This window comes from Heterodontus francisci, unplaced genomic scaffold (assembly GCF_036365525.1).
Source record: "Heterodontus francisci isolate sHetFra1 unplaced genomic scaffold, sHetFra1.hap1 HAP1_SCAFFOLD_454, whole genome shotgun sequence".
Lineage (NCBI taxonomy): Eukaryota > Metazoa > Chordata > Chondrichthyes > Heterodontiformes > Heterodontidae > Heterodontus > Heterodontus francisci.
This window is the reverse complement of record NW_027141363.1, coordinates 289,641-313,956: the sequence shown is the minus strand read 5'-3', so window position 1 is coordinate 313,956 and position 24,316 is coordinate 289,641. Positions and strand designations below refer to the sequence as shown.

Below are 24,316 nucleotides of genomic sequence, written 5' to 3'. Positions count from 1 at the left end.
GAGACCGGCTTTTTATCATTTTTTAAGTTCGTTCATAGGATGTGGGCGTCGCTGGCCAGGCAAGCATTTATTGCCCATCTCGAATTGCCCTTGAGAAGGTGGTGGTGAGCTGCCTTCTTGAACCACTGCAGTCCACGTGGGGTAGTTACATCCACAGTGCTGTTAGGAAGGGAGTTCCAGGATTTTGACCCTGCGACAGTGAAGGAACGGCGATATAGTTCCAAGTCAGGATGGTGTGTGACTTGGAGGGGAGCTTGCAGGTGGTGGTGTTCCGATGCATCTGCTGCCCTTGTCATTCTAGTTGGTAGAGGTCGCGAGTTTGGAAGGTGCTGTCTGAGGAGTCTTTGTGCATTGCTACAGTGCATCTTGTAGATGGTACACACTGCTGCCACTGTGTGTCGGTGGTGGAGGGAGTGAATGTTTATCTAACTAAGTGAACTTACATTATCCACCTTGCTGGGATTCGAATTCACGTCACCAAGTTATTAGCCCAGGCCTTTAGATTACTAGCCCAGTAACGTAACACTTTGCGACCTTACACTTCAACCTTCTTTTGAGCCTCAGCCCTAGGAGTGGAAAATGCAAATGTGGGCGTGTTTCTACGTGTGATTCACTCACTGTTAAATCCACACACCAGCCTGTTTTTCTTTCTTAAGCTGTTTAAACGTTTGCAGCTGCACTCTGATAACCGCACATCCTGACTGCGTGTTTCCTGTCTCTGTGTCTCTCTGTATAATTCGATTCTGCTGCTGTGTTGTTCTGACAAAGTCTTTCCACAAAAACACATGGAAAGAAAGCAGTACAGTGGAATTTGCAGGTAGTTAGGGCGACGAATTGAATTAACAGGGGAGATAGGAGGAGTTGCACTAGCTGGGTTGATCTTGCAGAGAGCTGGAATTGACTCGATGGGTCAAATGGCCTCCTTCTGTACTGTAACCCATCTCTGATTCTTTGATAGATTCCCTGTAGTCGGAGAATCTGAAAATATATTTGATCAGTCAATCAAGTGTGAAGGAAATGCAACACCCAACATGTTTACATTGCTGACTCTTTATTCCCTCAGGTATAGAAGATTAAACGGTGATCTGACTGAGGTGTTTAAAATGATTGAATGTGTTGATAGGCTAGATAGAGATAAACTGCTTTCTCTTGTTGGGGGCGGGGCACGGGGGCAGAACAAGGTGGTCTAAACCCAAACATCGAGCCAGGCTATTCAGGAGTGATGTCAGGAAGCATTTCTTCACACAAAAGGGCGGGGGAATCTGTTTCCTGTGTGCAGATTAGTGTTTGTAAGGTCAATACAATTTTGCACGAACGGTGTGGTAGTGATTCCTTTGGAAGAACAACACTTTATCTTTAAGACAAGCAGTTAAACTATAAATGCATGTGTCAGAGCAGCATTTACCTCCACATGATGGTATTGTTTTTCATTACACCTCTATTCATTATCAGAATGTCTATTGCACCATCTCTCTTTCTCTCTCTCTCTGTATCTACCTGTTTCTACCTCTGTTTCTCTGAATCTATCTGTCTGTCTGTCTATCTGTCTGTCTGTCTATCTATCTGTCTATCTGTCTATCTACCTACCTATCTGTCTGTCTTTGCCTATCTAATTATCTGTCTGTCGACCGATTTCACTCTCTATATAGAATCTCTATCCATCAATATTTATCTACAAATCTATCTGTTGTTCCCTCCGTCCATCTCTTTCTCAATGACATCTATAGAACTCCCAATTCATTTCTTTCACACTCTCTATCTATTTATTTATCTATCTGCTGAGCCATCGCTCTATCGATCTATCTGTCTATCTCTCTATCAATCTGTCTATCTATTTCTCTACCTATTGCTCTCTCCATCCATCACTTCCTTTCTTTATATCCAACTATCTCCCCATCCATTTATTCCAACAGTTCATCTATCTATTTGTTGATAACTTTATTTAACTAACTATATACCCATCACTCTGTCTAGCTATTGTTCTCCCTATCCATCTATTTCTTTATATCCATCTATCTCTTCATCTCCATCTCTCTCCCTGTATCTCCCTCTCTATCTATTGATGCCTCTATCTATTGATCTCTCTATCCATACATATCTCTTATATGTCTATATATGTCTATATGATCTGATATGATACGCCTATATATGTCTCTAGAGATCGATCATTCTATCCAACTCTCTATCTCTCTATTAGTATCTATCTATCTACCACTTTATCAATTGATGTCTCCATACAACTCTCTTTATATCTATCAATAGCTTTCTATATTTATATCTATCTATCAATCCCTTTCTACCTTTCAGTCAATCCTTGTCTATCTATCCATCTATCTATCTATTTTTCTGTCCACCAGATTGACATTGGACTCTCATTGACAGGACCTGCATATAAGATCACAGACAGCAGGTGGCAGCAGAGATCAACATTTCATCCAATTCCATCATCCTGAGCTCCAGTGAGAAAGAATGGATGGATGAAGGACAGAGGGCTGGAAAAAAAAAGTTTGTTTGGGTGAAAAAGTGGGAAAAAAGAGATTGAAAGAACGTGACGAGAAGAGAGAGAAGAACTGCAAGAGAAATCCAAGGAAGGAGAAGAGTTTAGGAAAAAGGGGGTGGGAAGGAATGAGAAAGTCGAGAAAGAAAAAGAGAAAGGAAAGAAAATGGATCGAAGAAATCAGAAGAAGAAAGAAAAACAAAGAGGGAGAAAGAAAATAAACAATGAAGGAGAGGAGTGGATTGAAAGAATGAAAAAAGATAGAAAATTGGTCGACACAATGATAGAAAGTTTGATTGGATGAAATAAAAACAATTGATAGAAGGAAAGAATTAAAGAAATGAAAAAAAATGATTGGAGAAAGAAAAATAATTCAAATTAGGAACTGAAGAATGAAAGCATAATTAAATGAATGAAATAAAAATGCTGAAGAAGGAAATTCAACTGCAGTAGGCATCACAGACTTTGCTGCACTGACCCAGCAGCCACATTTCCTCTGCATGGAGGGGGCTGGTGCACGGGGCCCAGAGACAGCGTCTCACCCAGGAGGAAATGAGACAAACATGGGCTCAATCTGCCAGCCTCTGAGCGGAGAGCACAGCAACAATAACAGGTGGCACTTTCCGTTAAACCACAGGGTGAAACTCGGGCGCAATGACCTACTTTACAAACCGTGCAGCGCGCCTGCATGCAGAAAGCTGAGCTGCACCATTCGAAAGTTCACATCCCACGGCCTCCGTTTGATATCTTTCCGTGCAGCTGCACAATGTTATTTTCAAGCTCCAATCTTGTTTTGAGTTAATATTTTCTGGAGGAAATGACACTGCAACCGAATTTTAAAGTCAAAGCACATTATCGCTCCCATTCACTCAACAGACAATCGCTTTAACAAGCAAAATGTTTACCCCCATACAGTATGTAAGATTTCAGTGAACGTTTGGCCGACTCTGCTCTGTCTCATTGATATTTTCCAGTGTTACTGCTGACATTTTTGCATTTAGGGTTTTTTTTTTATATGGAGAATTGGAATGGGGAGTGAGCAAGTACTGGGAAAAAAGGGGAAGGGATGTGATTCGACACCAGATTGTGTGTGTGAGAGAAAGAGCTAGGGAGAGCTGCGGAGAGAGACAAAGAGAGAGAGAGGGTGAGGGGTAGAGGGGGCAAGGGAGCGAGAGAGAGAGATAAACAAACAGAGGGGGCAAGATATGGAGAGAGAGAAAGACAGAGGGAAAGAGAGGGGAAGGGATGGAGAGAGAGAAAGACAGAGGGAAAGAGAGGGGAAGCGATGGAGAGAGAGAAAGACAGAGGGAAAGAGAGAGGAAAGGATGGAGAGAGGCAAATAGACAGACAGGATAGAATATGGAGAGAAAGACAGGCAGTGAGAGAGAGTGAAAGAGTTACAGAGAGACAAAAAGGCAGACAATGAAAAATACTGAGGAGTCAGCAACTTGGAAAACGGTAAGCGAGGTGATAGAGAGAGAGGGGGAGGGGAGAGAGAGAGAGAAACATGGTGAGTGATGGGGAATTAAGCAGGCAGCGCACAGAAAGAGGAAGGAATGAGATAGAAAGGAAAAGAGGTAGGGGAATGGCTGTATAAGAGATACAGAGAGAAAGAAGGGATAAATGAATGATGCAGGGAGAGAAAAATAGAAAGAGAGAGGGAGAATGATAGTGGGGAATAGAAAAGGAGAGAAAGAAGTAGGGCATAGAGAAAAGGCAGGGGACGTATCGAGACAGAGAACTGGTGAGATAGAGAGACCAGAAGCTAGAATAGTGGGTAGATCGAGCTGACAAAAAAGAGTTTCCGATTACCAAAAATGCAACGCTTGTAGCCTTCTAAAGCTGGTTTAAAGATTGACTCGATATCTACGTACATCAATCAGCCTGATAATAAAGGTATCTTTCAATGTCTGTAGCCAGTGAGAAAGTGTTCATATTCCTGAGATGCAGGTCAGTGTGCAGTGTTAGACATCAGGAAAGAATGAACAGGCTGGGGATCTTTTCTGTAGAAAGGAGAAAGCTGAGGGGTGACCTGATAGACGTCTTTAGGCTTACAAAGGGGTTTGATAGGGGAAATGGGGCCATAAATATAAGACACATCACTATTGAATCCAATCAGGAGAGACTTCTTTACCCAGAGAGTGGTGGGAATGTGGAACTCGCTACCACTTTAAGAAGAATAGCATCGATCCCTTTAAGGGGAAGTTGGGAAAGCACTTGAAAGAGAAAGGAATGGAAGGAGATGTTGCTGGGGTGAGATGAAGAGTGGGTGGGAGGAGGCTCATGTGGAGCTGAAACACTGGCATGGACCAGACGGGCTGAATGGCCTGTTTCTGTGCTGAAATCTCTATGGAGCTGGAGTGCAGTTCAGACAAGGTCTCACTGAATGGCAGAACAGATGCGAGGATCAAAATGGCCCCCCTCCTGTTCCTAGGTTTCTATGTATACAGCCTGGGTCTGGTGCAGTTCAACACAGAGGTGACTGGCTCGATCCCTCCCCGACTGTATCGCTCAGTAACCCCATAGGGCAGAAGAGAGACAGCAGCCACCTGGCATTACCCATCTCCCACGTGGACAATCCCTTGGCGACTGTGAGCGCCATTGCCCGCTCAGAGCAAACCATTTACAAAGGAAGGGTGCAGCGCCCTGGGTTCCAAAGCCGGGGGTGAAATTGCCCAAATCCAGAACAGTCTGGAAAAGCACTCATCGGTGAAATTGTTTGGAAGGACAGCATTGTGGTAGGAATGGGCTGGGCTCATAATCCCAAGATATGAGTTCAAATCCCATCATGGTAGCTGGGGAATTTCAAATCAGCTAATTAGCTCAAAATGTGCAATAAATAGCTAACATCAGCAATGGCGACCTTGAAACTGCGAGAGATTTGTTTCAAACTCCACCTGGTTAACTCATGTTCTTTAGGGACGGAAATCTGCAGCCGTTACCCGGCCTGGCCTACATGCAACTCCAGACCCACAGCAATGTGGTTGACTCATAACCGCTCTCTGAAATGGCCTAGAAAGACATTCATTTGTGTTCAGGAAAGTAGTTCATCGCCACCTTCTCAGTGGCTGTCAGGGATGGGTTACACATAGCAACAGGGAAACAGGAGACTATTTAGCCCACTCGAAGCTGCCACGTAGAGCGAGGAAGCGATTCTGCCCTCTCACGCCTGTTGCATAGAATTGGGTGGAGGAGGTCATTCAAACCAGGAGAGCCTGTTGCATTGCAACAGGAGGAGTCCAATTCAGCCCCTCGAGCCTATTACATAGGCATAGTGTGAGGAGTCCATTAAACCCCGGCACATGTTCCGCCATTCAATTAGATCATGGAAGATCTGCACACCAACCCTATTTCCCCATCTTTGCTCAATATCCCTTGATCCCGTTACCCAATAAAATTCATCTAATGCCTACCTGCATATTTTAATGTTGTTTGGAAATGTTGTGCCAAGCGCGTGGGGTAAAACTGAAATAATAGTGGAGAGAAACGGTTTTCTTTGTCGAAATATTCTATTTATTTCTTAACCAGTGAACAAGAAAAGAAAAAAAATGTAGAAGATCACAAGCGAGCTGTCGATACTGGATCCACTGAGAACCCCACGACAAATAATGGACAATTATGAGCGCATTTTCCATCTGCAATCGATGAGGTGTCTGATACAAATAGTAATAACATTTCTGCATTAACAGAAAAGGGAAAAAAGACATTAATAGTTGCACCAAACAGAACTTGAAGTTACAATTTGTTTACTACTGCTTAATATTATACACAGCTTTACGAGAATTGCACGGAATGAGGGACTTAAGTTTCATGGAGAGATCAGCAAAGCTGGAATTGATCGCCTTGGCATTAACAACTGGCTTTTTCAAAGAGCTAGCACTTGCACGATGGGCCAAGTGGCCTCCTTTCGTCCTGTAAGGTTGTCTGTTTCTTTATAACGTTTCAAACAACACAGAATAATAATTAATAAACAGACAAAATAAACTGGAAAAAAAGTTTGCACGTTTCTCAAAGCTTCACCTACTGAGACAACAGGAATTTAATACATTGACGAGAATATGAAAGGACTTATTCTAGTGGAAAAGACAGACTGGGGCTTAAAATTTCCTCTGTTCGTTTCCCGCAGTGGTGATGGGTATTTAGGGTTGTCCGCCAAAGTTACGCGAGTACAGCGGGAGTGGTTTAGACGAAATTCAACCCCGAGATATTCACAATAATCGTATTTTCTCTCCCCTTGCTCCCTCGTGTGTTCTGCTGCTTATCCATCTTTTGAGTTCATTAATTTGCGACGATCAGTCAAACCTTTTGCTGTAAGACGTCTGGTATATGATAAAAAAAAGAGGGCGTTATTATCGTCATGGAATTATGGACTGATACAGAACAGAAGGAGGCCATTCGTCCCGCGTGCCCATACTGGCATTCTGAAAGAGCTGTCCAATTAGTCCCATTTCACAGTTCTTTCCCCTATAGCCCTGAGACTATTCCCTCCCCCACTACCTCCACCCCCTCAAACAAGTATTCATCCAATTCCCTCTTGAAAGTTGCTACTAAATCAGCTTCCACCGTCCTTTCAGCCAGTGCATTCTCAACCACAACAACTCGCTGGCTCAAAATATATTTCTCACCTGCCCCTCTGCTCCCTTGGCTAATCACCTTACAGCTGTGTCCTTGGTTGGGCAATCCTGCTGCCTCTTTGAAGCTGTTAACCCATTCGTTGTCCTATCCAAACCCTTCATCATTGTGCACACCTCTATTAAATCTCTCCTTAACCTTCCCTGATCCAAGGAGAACAATCCCAACTTCTGTATTCTCCTCACATCACTGAGGTCCCTCAACACTGATACCGTTCAAGTAAATCGCCCCTTCACCCTCTCCAATGACTCGACATCACTGTCCTGACCAGATCATCATGTGCATGAATAATCGAGACGAACCATGCACATGCTCTTTCCTGCTCATGCATTCCTAACCTTGCATATAAAGTCTTGTAAAATCACAATAAGTTCAATTATTTTCCAAGGGAAATTCCAGAACATTGACAATTGTGTTCAACTGGATTAAATTGGTTGGTTAGTGTTGTGGGCGCAGGAATGAATGGAAAGTGAATTGGTGTATTCCATCTGCGTGCAATAGGAATGCAAAACTAGGGCTCGTGAATATCGGATAGTCACTCGTAATTTCAGTGTGGAATTCAGGAGAAACTTCTTTACCCAGTTTCACCATGACAATACCAAGATTAAGGACTTCAGTAAGTTTAATCTTACCTTAGTTTTCCAAGCAATTGTTGAGATGAAAATTGTATAAAAGATGCTTTTGCAGATGAGGATCAGGTATGTCAGTTTTGCTGTTGCCATGCTTTGGATTTTCGCCTCTGTAAAATAAATGTAACAGAAAATGTTGCAATCTCTGTTCTCTCAAGGCAAGAAATGCTACTGCGTGAAAATGTCATGTGTGTCAGTGAAGCAGCCCAATGTAAGGGTCGAGCTGCGAAAGCAGAACTGATCTCCCTTTGACGCAAGGAGCCCTGGGGTATTCCTCACTACAAATGGAGTTCAGCAATATGGCCGATCTGAATTGGGGCCGCTGTAACTTCTGTGTCAGCTATGGCTCACGTATGTATCAGCTCCAGCTGAGTGGGTAACGCTCTCCTGTCTGAGTCGTACGATTGTGGGTTCATGCCCCAGTCCAAAGAAATGAACCCCATAATCCAGACTGACTCTCCCAGTGCCAGTAGACAGCGTGTGTGCTGCACTGCAACTTTGGAGGAACCTTCTTTGAGATGATGTGTTAAACTAATTTAACCTCTGGGAAGTGGAACTGTCCCTCTTATCTCCACGCCAGATTCACACTATCAACTCCCAAGGAATTGTAAGTTTTAAGACAGGTGTACACAGCTCCCTCCCCTCCCATCCCCAGGCGTCCCCTCTCCCTCATCACAGGGCAACATATTTCCCTGAGGCATTGAACCCAAGAGGACCGTGAGGTTATATCATTCGACTCGGCTGGTCTCGAAATTCCAACGGCCTTTCCCTCCCAGAGGAGTTTTCTCATAAACTCGTTGTGCATGATAGTATGTATAACTGTAAAACTACAGCTTGGAAATGTTGAAATGAGTATATACATGAAATGTCTGACACAGTAATAATTCCAGAATTATTGGTGAATATTTTTTGAGTCATGGAGTCATTACAGCACAGAAAGAGGTCATTCGGCCCATCGAGTCCATGCAGGATCTCTACAGAGCAATCCAATCAGTCCAGCTCTCCCCTTCCATCTCCATTGCCCTGCAAGTTAATTACCCTCAACAGTCCGTCCAGTTTCCTTATGAAATCATTCATTATCTCCATTTCCACCACCCTCGTAGACAGTGACTTCCAGGTCATTACCACTCGCTGCATAAAACACTTCTGCCTCACATCCCCCCCCAGTGCATCTTTTTCCCAAAGCCTGAAAACTGTGACCCCCCCCCCCCCCCCAGTCCTTATGCCAGCAACTCATGGGGACAACTTTTCTTTGTCTACCTATTGTAAACCTGTCATAATCTTGCACAACTCTGTCAAATAGCCCCTCAATCTCCTTTTCTCCAAGGAGAACAACCCAGGTTCTCCAATGTAACTTTGTAGCTAAAATTCCTCATCTCTGGAACCATTGTGGTAAATCTCCTCTGCACCCTCTCAAGGACCTTCACCTCCTTTACAAAGTGTGGAGACCAGATACAGATAGAAGCAGATAGATATTCACCTTTACTTATACCGCACATTTCTGGGAAAAGAAAGAGAAATCAATAAACATTCAGCATCAGAATATTTTATGAAATCACTGTGTAAATGTAGATTATCACAATTGAGTCCCGCACTGTAGTCTAATATATTGAGAGTCATTTTAATTGAGTGTTTAACCATATCTTCCCCTTTACACGACAATATTGTTCTATTTCATGAATTATTTATTTCTGTATTGACTTACTGATACATCTACTTGCTTATTCGTACTTTCATAAGAGCACAGGTGCTATATAAATGCAACTTTTGATTTCTTTGAAGCTGAAATAAAATGGTATTGGTCTCACTAGTGTGCCTACCTGCTTTGACAGCTAATGTTGAACTGCTTGTTGTAGGCACTGATTCGTTAGTGTAGAGATCTACTCTGCACTCAACGTTCTTGGACCGAGCCCAATCTAGGGCGTCGAATCTCAGCCGGCTGCTGATGCTGTAAGATGTATTTTCTTTTGATAGGATGGCATTGAGATCAGTGTGAATGTTCGTGTCATTGGCATCTTTCTCCTTGCCATCGACAAGCCAGTGGATCTTGATGTTGTCGGGGTAGAAGTCGCTGACGAGGCAGACCACAGTGGCTTTTTTCTTTTCTCTAATCTCTTCGGGAGAGGGCTCAAAGACCGTAACTTTGGCAGGCCTAATCGTATCGTTTTCGCCTGCAGGAAAAGTAAATGAAGACAATATGGATGAGTATGAAACCCGTCTTGAGAATTTTAAACCACCAAACAATATCAACCTTTCAATTCTAGCCAGAGCAGTTAATTTTGTGCCAACTCCAGAATAAACCTCTCTGTTTCCCGAACACCGATCAGTCATCAAACGTAGAATCAGTTTGCAACCTATACCTGCTTTTGTACATTTTAACCCAAAGTGGCAGAAACTGATCATCTGAACCTCTTAGTCATTGAGTGAAGTACAAGTCTGTCTCACTATGAAAGAGGTTCTCCTGTCTATCTGAAAAGTGTTACCCTGAACTCTGGGCCAGCCTGTTCTCAATAACCAGGCTATCACTCATCTTGTCCCATTATCTAGAACCCTTTCCTATCAGGGAAGTTATGGGGAACATTTCTAAAGCTCTGGTTAGGCCACAACTAGAGTTTTGCAGCCAGTTCTGACCACCACATTTGAGGAAGGTTGTGAGTGTCCTTGAAAGGGTTCAGAGGATATTTAACAGAATGGTTCCAGGGATGAAGGATTTTAGCTACAAGGTTAGGTTGGAGAAGCTGGGATTGTTCTGCTTGGAGCAAAGGAGATTGAGGGGAGATTTGATGGCAGCGTACAAGATTATGACGGATTTAGATAAGGTAGACAAAGAAAAACTTCACCCATTAGTTGTTGGTACAAGGACCAGGAGAGACAGATTTCTGGTGCTGTGCAAAAGATGCAGGGGGGGTGTGAGGGGGGACATTTTTATGCCACGTGTGGTAATGACCTGGAACTCGCTGCCTACAAGGGTGGTGGAAGCGGAGACAATGAATGATTTCAGAAGGAAATTGGATGGACACTTGAGGCAAATTAACTTGCAGGGCCACAGGGATAGAGCGAGGGAGTGGGACTGATTGGATTGCCAGACAGAGAGCTGGCATGGACTCGATGGGCGGAATGGCCCCCCTGTGTGCTGCATTATGATTCTAATCCTACTCTTGTCTCTTCCCCCAAATGTAATATTTAATAATTAGTGCTACCGTAAACTCACACATGAAAGGAGGGGACCATTCGGCCTGTTGTGTGAATTCCAGCTCTTTGGTAGAACTAGCCAATTAATCCTGCTCCCCACCCTGTTCTTCTCACATAACCCAGTAAATTATGTACCTTCAAACTCTCTCTATTTCCCTTTTGAAAGCTACTTTTGAAGTGAAGCTACTATTGAATCTGCTTTCAGCACCATGTCAGGCATTACATTCCAAATCACAACAACTCGCTGTTTAAACAAAATATTTCCTCATCCCCCCTTTTTTTTTCCAACGACCTTAAATCTGTGTCCTTCTGGTTACCGAACCTCCTCCCACTGGAAAAAAAGGTTTCTCCCTTTTAACTCTATCGAAAGCCTTCCTGAGTTTCAGCACCTCAATTAAAATTTTCCCTGTACCTTCTCTGCTCCAAGGAGAACAATCCCAGCTTCTACAATCCCTTCACGATATCTGAAGTGCCTCAACTCTGGAACCATTCCAGTCAATCTACTCTGCATTCTCTCTGGGGACTTAACCTGTTTTCCAAAGGGTGGCACCAAAATGGAACACTATGCTGCTACTGAGGCCTAAACAGTGTTTGATAAATGTTCATGATAACAGCTTTGCTTTGCCCTCTGTGCCTCTGTTTACAGAGCCAAAAGGATTCAGTGTGACTTTTGATAGCCTTTTGAACCTGCCCTGCCACCTTCATAGATTTATGAATATACATCCCCCTGGTTTCTCTGTTCCTGCACCCAATTTAAAATTGTACCGTTTGAGAAACAATGTATTGGCTCAAAGAAAATAAGGGGAGTGTGTCCGAGCCAATATTTATCCGTCATTCAACACTTCACATCCACCATTCCGGTTATCTGGTCATTTAGTGCAATGATGCTTGTGGGATCTTGCTGTGCGCATTTTGGCTGAAATCTTTCCCTACATTACAACAGTGACTACACTCCACAGTCAGTTCTTTAACTCTAAAGCTCTATGAGCGTAATATTGCGAAAGAAATACCTGAACAGGTTTGGGTTTACAGTCAAGACTCTGAGAATTCCATGAATATTAAAATGATAAAATCATTAACACAATGACTGATGCCGAATCTTGTTATATTTCTGTTCTGAATATTGAACCAATGGAGATTTCAGGAGACGTCTCTTCACCCAGAGAATAGTGAGAATGTGGAATTCGCTTTTTTTTTTGACTCGGAGGTAAGAGTGTCACCATTGTGTAACTTCACTGAAATACTTAAACCCAAGCAGCATTTTGAGAACTGGTCTCTTTCTCAACCAGTTGAGCTGCAATTGACAGATGCAGTTTGACAATGGTGCGTCTTTACCTAGAACTAGTTAGTTTGGTACCTTTGCTGCAATACAAGAAAATGCCTTGCGCATGTTGCTGCCCAAAATCTACCTGTTTCCAAAGGGGCTGAACACAAGTTTAATTTTGGTCTTAACAATTGTACTTTTATTGGGACTTCCTCCCTCCGGGATTCACCACGCTGTTGTTTGTCTTCAATTAATTTTCCCTTTATATTTTGTCTGCTTTTCCTGGTTACTTGCGAATGTGTCTTTATTTTAAGAATAAGTTTAATAAAACAACACTGATCTCCCCTTCGCCTTCTCTGCTCCAAGGAGAACAATCCCAGCTTCTCCCATTTCTAAACACAAGTGAAACCTCCCCATCATGGGGCGGCACAGTGGCGCAGTGGTTAGCACTGCAGCCTCACAGCTCCAGGGACCCGGGTTCGATTCCGGGTACTGCCTGTGTGGAGTTTGCAAGTTCTCCCTGTGTCTGCGTGGGTTTTCTCCGGGTGCTCCGGTTTCCTCCCACAAGCCAAAAGACTTGCAGGTTGATAGGTAAATTGGCCATTATAAATTGTCACTAGTATAGGTAGGTGGTAGGGAAATATAGGGACAGGTGGGGATGTTTGGTAGGAATATGGGATTCGTGTAGGATTAGTATAAATGGGTGGTTGATGGTCGGCACAGACTCGGTGGGCCGAAGGGCCTGTTTCAGTGCTGTATCTCTAATCTAATGTCTGGTACCATTCTAGTAAACATCTTCTGCACCCTCTCTATGGCCTTGACATCCTTCCTAAAGTGTGTTCGCCACGAATTGGTCACAATACTCCAGGCGAGGCCTACCTGGTGATTAATAACAACAAAAAAATTGCATTTAACTAGCACCGTTGATGCAGTGAAAAATCAGAGCAACTCAGACAGCAACTTGATACCGAGTTATCGAAGTAGATATTAGGGACAGGTGACCTGTCAAAGAAGTAGATTCTAAGATACTTCTCAAAGAAGGAGAGAGGGAGAGAAGCAGAGGTGTATAAGGAGGGAATTCCAGGGTTTAGGGCTCAGGCAGCTGAAGGCACAGCCGCCAATGGTGGGTTCGAGGGAGGGCAGGATGCACAAGAGGCCAGAATTGGAGGAGCACAGAGAAATCATCAGGGTTTCTTTTAGGTCCAGAGGAAGTTACAGAAATAAGGAGCCACCGCCTCACTGACAGAACAATGCACGAATCCCGCGTAAATGTCCCCTACACGTGAAATGAATCCTCGTGTTCATCTGCTAAAATCCCTCCCCACAATTAGAGAACTGCATCCGTAGAACAACAGCAGACTTCTGTCCATCCATCATTAACTGAGACCTCTTGTACTGTCAGCTACTCACCCGAAACGCTTAGCTTCGTGCCCCCTCCAGAATACTGTTCATATCCTGAAGCACCATGCTGCAACCCTACACTAAAACTAACAAGAGTGTCTCTCCCCTCCAGATGGATGGAGTTGGTGCTGGGGATTTTACATCGAAATTCATTGAAATTGCAACGATCTAACCAAAGTTCTATATAAGTTTCATGTAACTTCTCTGCTTTGGAATGCTAGCTAATCTCCTGCAAAGGAACTCCTGTGCTTTGTTTGCTGTTATTATTGGATATTAGTCAATATTAAAGATGCAGACAAGTACTATGTCGCACTGCATCAGAGGATACCAATTAGAATTAAGCCTGCAGGTTGCTCAATCTTCTGCGAACACCCAGAGCTTCTTGCTGCTTCACCATAACCCTACATTTGTTAGCCTTCAAATATGCATCAAATGCATTGTTTGAGCTATTTTCAGGCAGTGCATTCCACATCACAACAATTGGCTGTGTAAAAGCAAATACTCATCTCCCTCTTTGTTTCTTTTGCCAATCACAAATCTGTTCTCTTTGCTTACCGACCCTTCTCCCAGCAGAAATGAGTTATTCTTATTTACTCTATTACAAAACATATGATTTTGGACATTTTGAATATGATATTAATTCCCACCTTAACCTTCTCTTCTCTGAGGAGAACAACCCCAGTTTCTCCAGTATCTCCACACAATTGAAGTCATTCATCCCTGGTACCACACTGGCAAATCTTCTTTAACCTTCTCTGCTCCAAGGAGAACAATATTCAGCTTTTCCAGTCTCTCTACAAAGATGAAATCCTTTCTCCCTGGTATCAATCCTCCCACCACCACTTAATCTTCTCTGCTTTATCCTACTTGTTTTCAGAATACATCTTGCTGAAATATTGCGAAATAAATATAATAATTATTACGATAATTTGGTAATAAGTGGGGCAACGAGGGAAATCTGGGTAGCAGGGTCAGACATACAGCACTGTGCAGTTATGTACTGGAGTGCAATGCCATGGGTAAATATACAACTAATTTAATTGACGCACTCAAAACATTACATTTTTTAAAACTTACCCAACACTGTTAATTTGGAACCGGGGCCAAAATGAAAGTTAGTAGTTACATCCACAATGCTACATTCCGATCAGAAAACTAGGATTGCCTAACAGTTCCCGTAGACTGCCAATGCAGGAGCTTGTTCCCTATATTTATTTAGTATGCCAAGAAAGCAAGTAGTGAAATTGTTAAACTGTTTGGACATTGCCACGTACCTCTCACTTTGAATTCTGATTTGAAATAGTGTTTCAGCATAAATGTAAGTCAATTCCTTATGCACTGAATTTAGTTATTTTCTTGAAGGAAGACTAGGTGAGTTTGCCATTTAGTATCTAATCTTCTACAATCTTGACTAGATCTAGTCTTTGTTTATTACATTCAATCATTTTTGTTGGGTCAGTGTGTTAAAGGTTATGGGACCAAAGACGGTAGCTGGAGCTAAGATAAAACTCAGCCATGATTTAAGTGAATGGTGTAAGAGGCTCAAGGGATGAATGGTCCTTTGTGGCTTCTTGTGTTTGATTGGAGTCCTTTCAAAATCGTTGACTCGGGTTTGCATCTGTTATAAACTCGACAGTGGCCCTTCCTGAGTTCAGCCATTAAGATAATCACTACTAGTTGAGCCTTGCCTCTCTGCTTTTACATTGGTGAAGATTAATGCTTTTACATTGACCACTGGGGGGACACATCGCTCGGTTTTACATACCCAGAACTGTTAATCTTGTCCCATCGCCAAAGCGGAGAGGTGTGCTGTTTCCAGAACACAGTGTTACAAAGCAGTATTAAAACTGCTGGGGACCAATGATTACACGATACTTCATCGAATGCTCTGACACCTTTGAACAATTATCATTCAACCAATTGCAATGTGTAGATTTGTCTGTCCTTTTCTCCACCATTCCATTTTAAAGCAGAGAAATTATGGTAAAATTTGCTTAGACGTTCTTGGAGCTCTGTGCACAGTTCTGGTCTCCATATCCCTCGGTTAGACCACACTTGGATCACTGTGCACAGTTCTCGTCTTCATACATATTTACCTATCAGGAAAGACTGAATAGCCTTTATGATAGAGAAGAGAAGGCTTAGAGGTGACCTGAAAGAGGCGTCTAAGATTATGAAAGGGTTGGGGGGTTCCAGAGGGTAGACACAGAGAAGTCTGGTAACATTGTCTTTGCAAAATTGTGCATCTTGGGATTCAAATTTACTCAAGTTTTCCAGTACGTGGCCAGGTTTGTGAGTTTTGGCAGAATTACGAAGCAATGAATGAACACTTAGAGCGAATTAAATTTGAATATTGAGATCTATTCTTGTTTACCTACCTAGAACGTAATCCCAGAGCCAAAGTAAGAGATCGAGGTCCCAGCTGAACACAATGTCACAGGCCAGTTGTAAAACTACCAGGGCCCTCAGTTAGGCCTGAGCTGGAGTCTCGTGCCCAATTCAGGGCACCACACTTTTGGAAGGATGTCAAGGTCTTGGAGAGCGTGCAGAGAGAGATTTACTGGAATGGTCCTAGAAATGAGGGACTCAGTTATGTGGACAGACTGGAGAAGGTGGGATTGTTCTCCCAGAGAAGGTGAAGGAGAGATTTAATAGTTGATTTCAAAGCCACGAAGGGCTTTGTTAGAGTCAGTAGGGGGAGACTGATTCCACTGGCCGGAGATTTCACAACCAGAGAACATAGATTTAAAGCAATTGGCAAACGATCCAGATGTTTATTGAGGGGGCCATTTCTTTGCACAACGACTTGTTATGATATGGAATGCATTACCTGAAAGTGTGATAGATACTGATTGCATATTGAACTTCAAAAAAGAATTGGATCATAGTTCAAAAAGGCGAAAATTGCAGGGCTGTATAGAAAGAAAAGGGGTGAGGGAGGCGAGTTGGAGAACATTTCCCAACAGCCGACTCTAGTAAGATGGGCCGAGTGGTATTCTTGTGTCCAACATGCATATTTGTCGAATTATTTCCATCAACTGTTTTTTTTAGAAGTCTGTCCCATTATCAACAGTGAGCATTCATTCCAGAAGATCACTGCTTCAGGACGTTAATCATAACAAGCTGAACAAACTCTGTTTAAGAATGGGATTGAATTTTATACGGATGAAGGCAAAGCACAATCTTCTAAAACAAAATCGAAGCGGTCATTTTTATTAATTAGTGTGAGGTTAACAATTTTATGCGGCAACAGCTCAGAATTGTTGACTTAATTTTGGCTGCAAGCCCATAAAGTATGGATTGACAAAAGTATTAGGGTCATGTCTTTACAGCCATGTCTATCCTGGATTCTACTCCACCCAATAACCCTCCTGAGAAAAGAGCCTGAGGAATGTCTCCCAATTCCAAAACAATTCAGCCAATCACAAGAAGGCATTTCCACCATAACATTCTACGTTAGACAACCCAATGCACTTCTCTGTCGGTTTAATGTCACACAGCATTTTCTATATTTTTGAAAGGATAATAAGATTGTCGATGTGCTGGTTGATAATTCGAAAACTGGACAGTAATGGGAAACTACAGAATATGATGATAGACTATCCCATCTTCTTTCTTTTGGGCCTACTTATCTCGAGAGACAATGGATACGCGCCTGGAGGTGGTCAGTGGTTTGTGAAGCAGCGCCTGGAGTGGCTATAAAGGCCAATTCTGGAGTGACAGGCTCTTCCACAGGTGCTGCAGAGAAATTTGTTTGTCGGGGCTGTTGCACAGTTGGCTCTCCCCTTGCGCCTCTGTCTTTTTTCCTGCCAACTACTAAGTCTCTTCGACTCGCCACAATTTAGCCCTGTCTTTATGGCTGCCCGCCAGCTCTGGCGAACGCTGGCAACTGACTCCCACGACTTGTGATCAATGTCACACGATTTCATGTCGCGTTTGCAGACGTCTTTATAGCGGAGACATGGACAGCCAGTGGGTCTGATACCAGTGGCGAACTCGCTGTACAATGTGTCTTTGGGGATCCTGCCATCTTCCATGCGGCTCACATGGCCAAGCCATCTCAAGCGCCGCTGACTCAGTAGTGTGTATAAGCTGGGAGTGTTGGCCGCTTCAAGGACAAGTTAGACAAACAAAGCCTTTAACATTTACATACCCAAAACTGTGAGCTTGGTCCCTTGGCCAAAATATAATGGTTCGGTCTTTCCATAACACAGTGTTACACTCCCATTACAAAACTATTACCTCCAGACAACCTATTGCACCAGGAGGCGGCCATTCAGCCCCTCTATCCTGCTCCTCTATTCAAAGGCTGATCTGTACCTCACTTCATTTACCAATCTGATCTCGATATCCCTCGATAACCTCCCCAAACAAAGTTATTTCCATCTCAATTTTGTCAGGTCTAATCGCTCTCCAGGATTCACAGCTTTTTGTTGAAGAGGGAGTTCCAGAGATCTTTTACAATCAATTATTATCATGTACTTTTACTACGGATTCCTCTGCGAGAGGTGAAATCAGAGGGTTTTCCATCAAAATATCTGATGTTCGACATCCCAGTACGGCTTTAGTTTCACATAAAAAGCTACAATGAGATTCTTGATATTCCCATTGATAACTAGAATAATGGAGAGTTGTGGGCAATCACAGAATATAACAATAGACCAACAAATGGCTTTATCAAGTTTGACTATCCCAGTGGATAGTGAATGGAACAATTTAACAATAGTGTTACTCTAAAAGAGAAGCAAATTAATCTCTTTTAAAGGCAGGCTGGAGATTGGGTCAAATCATTAACTAAACCCTCTCCACTCCCCATTGGAGGCAACATAATAGCAATTAAACTGTAAAATGAATACAATGCTGAAACCGTTCACCTACCGAAAACTACTAACTTGGTCCCATCGCCAAAAGTATAATCGTAGTTATTTGAGCACAGTGATGCCTGTCAGTGTTAAAACTCCCATCTAGTTAGAAATGCTAAAATGCACCGTCTTCGAAATGATGTACTCAAATTGTAGATTTACATACTATTAATGTGTGATGTAAAGACAGCGGCAATGCACCCTAGATATTGGACAGGAGAACAAAAGGTTAGTTATAGGGCCTGGTGGAGGTTACAGAGACAGCGAGATTTGTCGGGATTGGAGGATGTTACAGGGATAAGGAGAGTTATAGAGGCTGGAGGCGGTTACAGGGATAGGGAGGTTTGTAGGGGCCGGAGGATGTTGCAGGGACAGGGAGACAGCGAGGCCTTGGGGTGAGTTGAAAACAAAGGTGAAAGATGTTTAAACCAAGATATTGCAGGTCCGGCTGCCAATATAAATCGGCGAGGTGATCCTGTGACCGAGAACATGATGTATTTTAGAGCATCTAATTTCGTCTGAGAATCTCAAGGATCCTCATTAACGAAAACAACAAAAGCTTCAGTTCTGTGCTCACCTAAAACAATCAATTTTGTCCCGTCACCGAAGTAATACAGAGTATTTCCTGTACACAATGTTACATGACAATAGTATAACTACAGGTCGAAGAGCAATGAAGCTGGTGCACTGATGCAAAACCTCACACAGAATGCACTGGAGATTTGACTCTTTATGTTAAGGGCATTATAATGTTAATTAGAAAATCATTGTGAGGAATAGAAAGGGAAGTTCGTTTCTCAGATAGTGGTAATAATGTGGAATGCACTACCACAGGGAATGGGTTGAGATGGATTTTGGAGATGCTTTCAAGGAGTAAATTGGAAAAAGACATGGGAGAGAAAGGAATAGAAGATTAGATGAAGTAAGGGTGAGAGGAGGCTCGTGTGCAGTTTCACCACTGGCTTGCTGACACACTGTAAATTCTATATAATTAAATGTAATTATGATGTTTTATTTCACTCATTCTGGGGGAAGAACGATGACAGCATTTTTTGGAAACAAATAATCTGCCCTCTGAGAAAACGGTTCACAAATCTGCAACTCCCTCCCTGACAGGACTGCGGAAAGACCTACACCCCATTGAGTGCAGGGGCGATGGTTGCAAAGTGATAATGTCACTGTGCTAGTAATGTTCTGGTTCAAATCCCGGGGGTAGCTCGAGGAATTAAACTTCAACTGATAAATGAAAGTCTGGTTTAACTGCATGAAACTATCGTCAATTGTCAGAAAACCCCGCCTGTTGTCATATAAGTGACTTCAGACTTCAGTTGACTCTCAACTGCCTTCTGAAACAGCAAACCACCCAGTCCAAGAGCAATTAGGGTTGGGCAGCAAAACTTGGCCTTGCCAGCGACGCCCATATCTGATGAAAAAAAATGAGCTAGCAGACCACTCAGAGGGCAATTAGGGATGGGCAATAAATTCTGGTCCACATGCCACGAACGAATTAAAAAAATGTATTTCCCTGTGCATCTTAGTATTTTCCATCTATTCTGCCTTTTATGCACATTGGAAATGCTGCCTGAAATTTTTTTGTTATTTGTCAATGCAACATTTCAGTTGCAAACTGAAACTCAGAAACAGCGTGAGCTACAATCATTTTTTTTTCAAAGAACGTCCAACTCACCCAACACAGTCAGTTTTGTCCCGTCACCGAAGAAATACTCGTAGCTTCCAGAACACAGTGTTTCAGCCCTGTTTCTAAACTATACTGGTCCCTGAAAGGTTGCCGAATATTTGAGTGAATAATACAGCTCTTGTTTGTTTGTCCATGATCAGCTAAATGGGAGAAATTTTCCCTTCTTTAAACACAGATCCAGTTCAAGAATCAGTCTTTCTCCTTCTCTCTCTCTCTGTCTCTGTTTGTGTCTTAAATGCATTGGAAAAATGTCTTTCTCCAATGAACCCGGAGCCTTAAGCATCTTTCCGACCATTTCAGACAACATGCATTCTCAGAATTGGCCTAACATTCCTGGACTCACCTGCCACTACTAACTTGGTAACGCTTCCGAAGTAATATTGATTGCCAGAACACAATGAGAGACCCTTGTAACAAAACTTCATAAGGCGAGGTGCAGGTCTTGCCTATATCACACTTGGACCCTGTCCTCGAAAGGGTTTGTAGATCACATCTCCTTAATTTATATATCTCCTAATTTACATTTGTGGCTCACGAGCAAGGTCATAGAATCAGAAATATACATTACTGAAGGGGAGACCATTCGGCCCATAGGACCTCTGCTGACTTCATGAAAGGGTTTTAACATAGTCCTGGATATTTCCCTTCGAGTATCTATCAATTTCCATTTTGAAATTCACTACTGAACCAACTTCCACCACCAGTTCAGATGTGCCTTCCCGATCACAGTAACTACCTTTGTGGGAGAATGTCTCTTCATCCCGCCTCTGGTCCTTTTTGTCAATTGCCTCAAAACCTGTGTCCTCTGGTTACCGACCCTTCTACCAATGGAGACTGTTTCTGATTATTAACTCTATCCAAAACCTTCATTAATTTGAACACCTCTTTTCAATCTCCCTTTAACCTTCTCTGTTGAAAGCAGAATAATTCCAGGTTCTCCAGTCTCTACAACTATCTGAGGCCCCTCATCTCTGGTACCATTCTGGTGAATCATTTCTGCTCCCTATCTAAGGCCTTCATAAAGTGTGGTACCCAGAACTGCACACAATGCTCCAGCTGGGACCTAACCAGTGATTTGTAAATGTTAATCCTCACTTCCTTACGGAACTCCTTGTGAATCCTTCACCAATGATGGTCTGTTCCAGCATCATCAACTGGTCATTTCAAACATATTAACCCTTTTTTTGACCTAGCTCTCTCTCTAACTCACTCCTCGCATTAAACCGCTGGAGTAACATTAGGGACAGGGGGAGGTCATTCAGAGTCTGATTTCCCAGACAGCTATCACTTGTTGATTTCCACACACACAATCGGTCATTGTTAAGAAACGGGTGGCACCTGAATAGGGAATATGATTAGCGTTATCTTCATATATTAATCTTGTAAATTTCAATCAGACTATACCATATCAGACCGTGCGGAATGATTCTGACTGAAGCCACGTTAATCAGTTACCTAAAACCACGAGGTTTGTGCCATCGCCAAATGTGTAGTCGTTGTTCCCTGACACAATGTTACACAGATGTAACAAAGTGAGGGAATCTTTAACTCTCTGCACACCGGTTAATTAAGTGCAGTTGCATCATTTTGTATTGGGTTGCATTTATTATCCCGCCCTTTCAGTCTTTACCTCGTTTTGTCATTTTTTTTGTCTTTGTCTCCACCTCTCCCATCTTTTTCTCTATAATTTTCAATCCCCTTTTGCCTGCATTTAGCTCCCAATCTGTTTCTCTGCAGATATGGTTTGTCTCCCTAGCCTTCTTCCGTTTGCACCTGGCCATTCCCCTATGTTTAGTTTTTTTTAACTGTTGCTTCATTACTCTTTGTTTTTTCTCAAGTTTACCTTCTCTCTCCTTTCTTCAAATTGACGGGAGAAAACTTGCTGACAGTTTTAATACTTACTGAGACCAATGATATGGTTCGACAAATATCTCACTCACCCAGGATTGTTAACTTAGTGCCGTCTCCGAAATATGATGGCTGGTTATTTCCTGCTCCCACATCATTACGTCACAACACAAAAACATTCCTCAATTGCGCCCTGCCAGTTTTCAGTGTCCATCTCATTAATATTTGATATTGCCCTTTGACTAACATGAGCTGACCAGACAACAAAGTATACCCATAAAATAACCGGGTGGGGAGGTGGGGGAGGGGGGGCTTGACCATTAAAGCTAGCAACATTCACAGTACCGTCTATCCATCCATCTGTGAATCTGTTAGATGTCCACAGATACAGTGCTTATAATACAGGAAGATTTTACATGGAGTTCTTCATAATTATTAATTAACTTCTACACACAAGTTGGGGACCAGATAGCTCAGTTGGCGAACGTGCCAGTTAGAACAATGCTTACAGAACGGATTCATTTCTCACTGTGTCTGGGGAAGGCAAGGGGAAGCCTCCTCATAGACACTCCTCCCCATTCATGCTCCTCTCTCCTGCTGGTGAAAAGGAGCAGAGAGCCAGTCCATCAGATGACCACCAGCCTGCACAGACAAGATGAACCCAGCATCCCTGGCTTCATTGAATGAAAGTCTAACTCACCCAATACTGTTAGAGCCGAACCTTCTCCAAAATGTAAAGGCTCGTAGCTCCCGCCTGCACTATACTAAACAACAGTACCAAAACACACCTTTGGATAGACATATACACCGACAGAAAAGTAGCTACGTCGATAGATAAACATAAAGATGGATACACAGACCGATACATTATGGATGATGGAACAATAGATGTTTATATCGACGGTAACGTACCTAAAACAGTTAACTTGGTACCAGCTCCGAAGTAGTAAATATCAGAAGAGCACAGAGCTAAATCCCTGCATCAAAACCTCTCACCTCTCTCTGATTCATGTCCTGAAGGAGCCTTTCACAACTAGAAAGAACCTCCAGGAGTATTGGCACAAAGGAACATAGAAATGCTGTCGCTGGAGTAGGCCATTCAGCCCATCGAGCTTGTTCTGACATTCAGTGAGGTCATGACTCATCTGTATTGTAACCCCATCAGCCTGTTTGTGTTCCAAACCCTTTTCCTAACAAGGCTCTATCATTCTCAGATTGGGAAGTGACAATTGACCCTGTGGCCTCAGCAGTTTCATAGGGGAGAGAGGCCCAGATTTCCACCACCGTTTGTTCAGTTATGTCCTTTCTGGCATCACCCCTGAACGGCCATGCTTTAATGTTAAGCTAATGCTCCCCTCCACCCTCACCCTTGTTCTGGGCTCTGACACCCGCGTAAATTGCAGCTCTATCTGCCCTATCGAATCCTCTCATTATCTTAAACACATCAGTTGGATCAATCCTTAATCTCCAATGCTCAACATCTCTAAGCAACCTGCCCCCACAATTTAATTCCGGCATGATTCTGGTAAATGAGGAAAGATCATTTGCAATCTGCCCTGGACTTTCAGCTCACGTTCCCCAGGCCTTTCAATGTGCATTCTACACCCAGTCTCCATTCACAAATTTAAAAAATCCCTTTTGATATTTCTCATCCATTTAAACGCTTCAGGTTAATGGGGAATACATCAAATCATATCGACACTTCAGCACCGAACCAGGCCATTCAGCCCACTACATCCTTGCCGATTAAATGCTCCACATTATCCTTCTCACACCCTCTTCATCTCACCCCATCAATAGGTCCTTTTATTCCTTTCTCCCCCATATGTTTATCCAGCTTCCCTCTTAAAAACATCTCTGCTATTTGCCTCAGCCCACTCCCTGTGGTAGTGAATTCCACATTCTTGCCACTCTCTGGTTGAAAAGGCTTCTCCTGAATTCCATATTGGATTTATTAGTGACTGTCTTATATTGATGGTCCCCTGGTTCTGGTCTCCCCAACAAGTAGAATCATCTTGCCTCTGTCATAATCATAAAGACCTCGATCAGGTTATCCTCTCTGCCTTCTCTTTTCTAGAGAAAACAGCACCAGCCTCTTCATTCTTTACCTGTAGTTATATTCTCTCAGTTTTGGGAGCTCACTTGTAAATATGTTTTGTTTTGCTCTATCCAGTGCCTCTGCTTTTTTAATCATATGCAGAACAGAACGGCATACTAAAGAACTGAATCTGACAGTTTTCGTTCTGTGTCTGTGTCCTCTTGTTCTGCTCTCATTTGCAGCTACAATTGCCG

The 24,316-nt window shown here is 42.8% G+C and overlaps 1 gene segment (V, D, J or C); it reads right to left on the bottom strand.

Moving 5' to 3' along the window:
* Positions 1-5,987: 5,987 nt before the first annotated feature.
* Positions 5,988-18,001, bottom strand: LOC137362972 (T-cell receptor beta-1 chain C region-like). The segment is given in 7 exon segments: positions 5,988-6,816; positions 7,762-7,868; positions 9,239-9,259; positions 9,579-9,929; positions 15,994-16,079; positions 16,446-16,479; positions 17,950-18,001. Coding segments are annotated over 7 exon segments (678 nt in total).
* Positions 18,002-24,316: the final 6,315 nt, after the last annotated feature.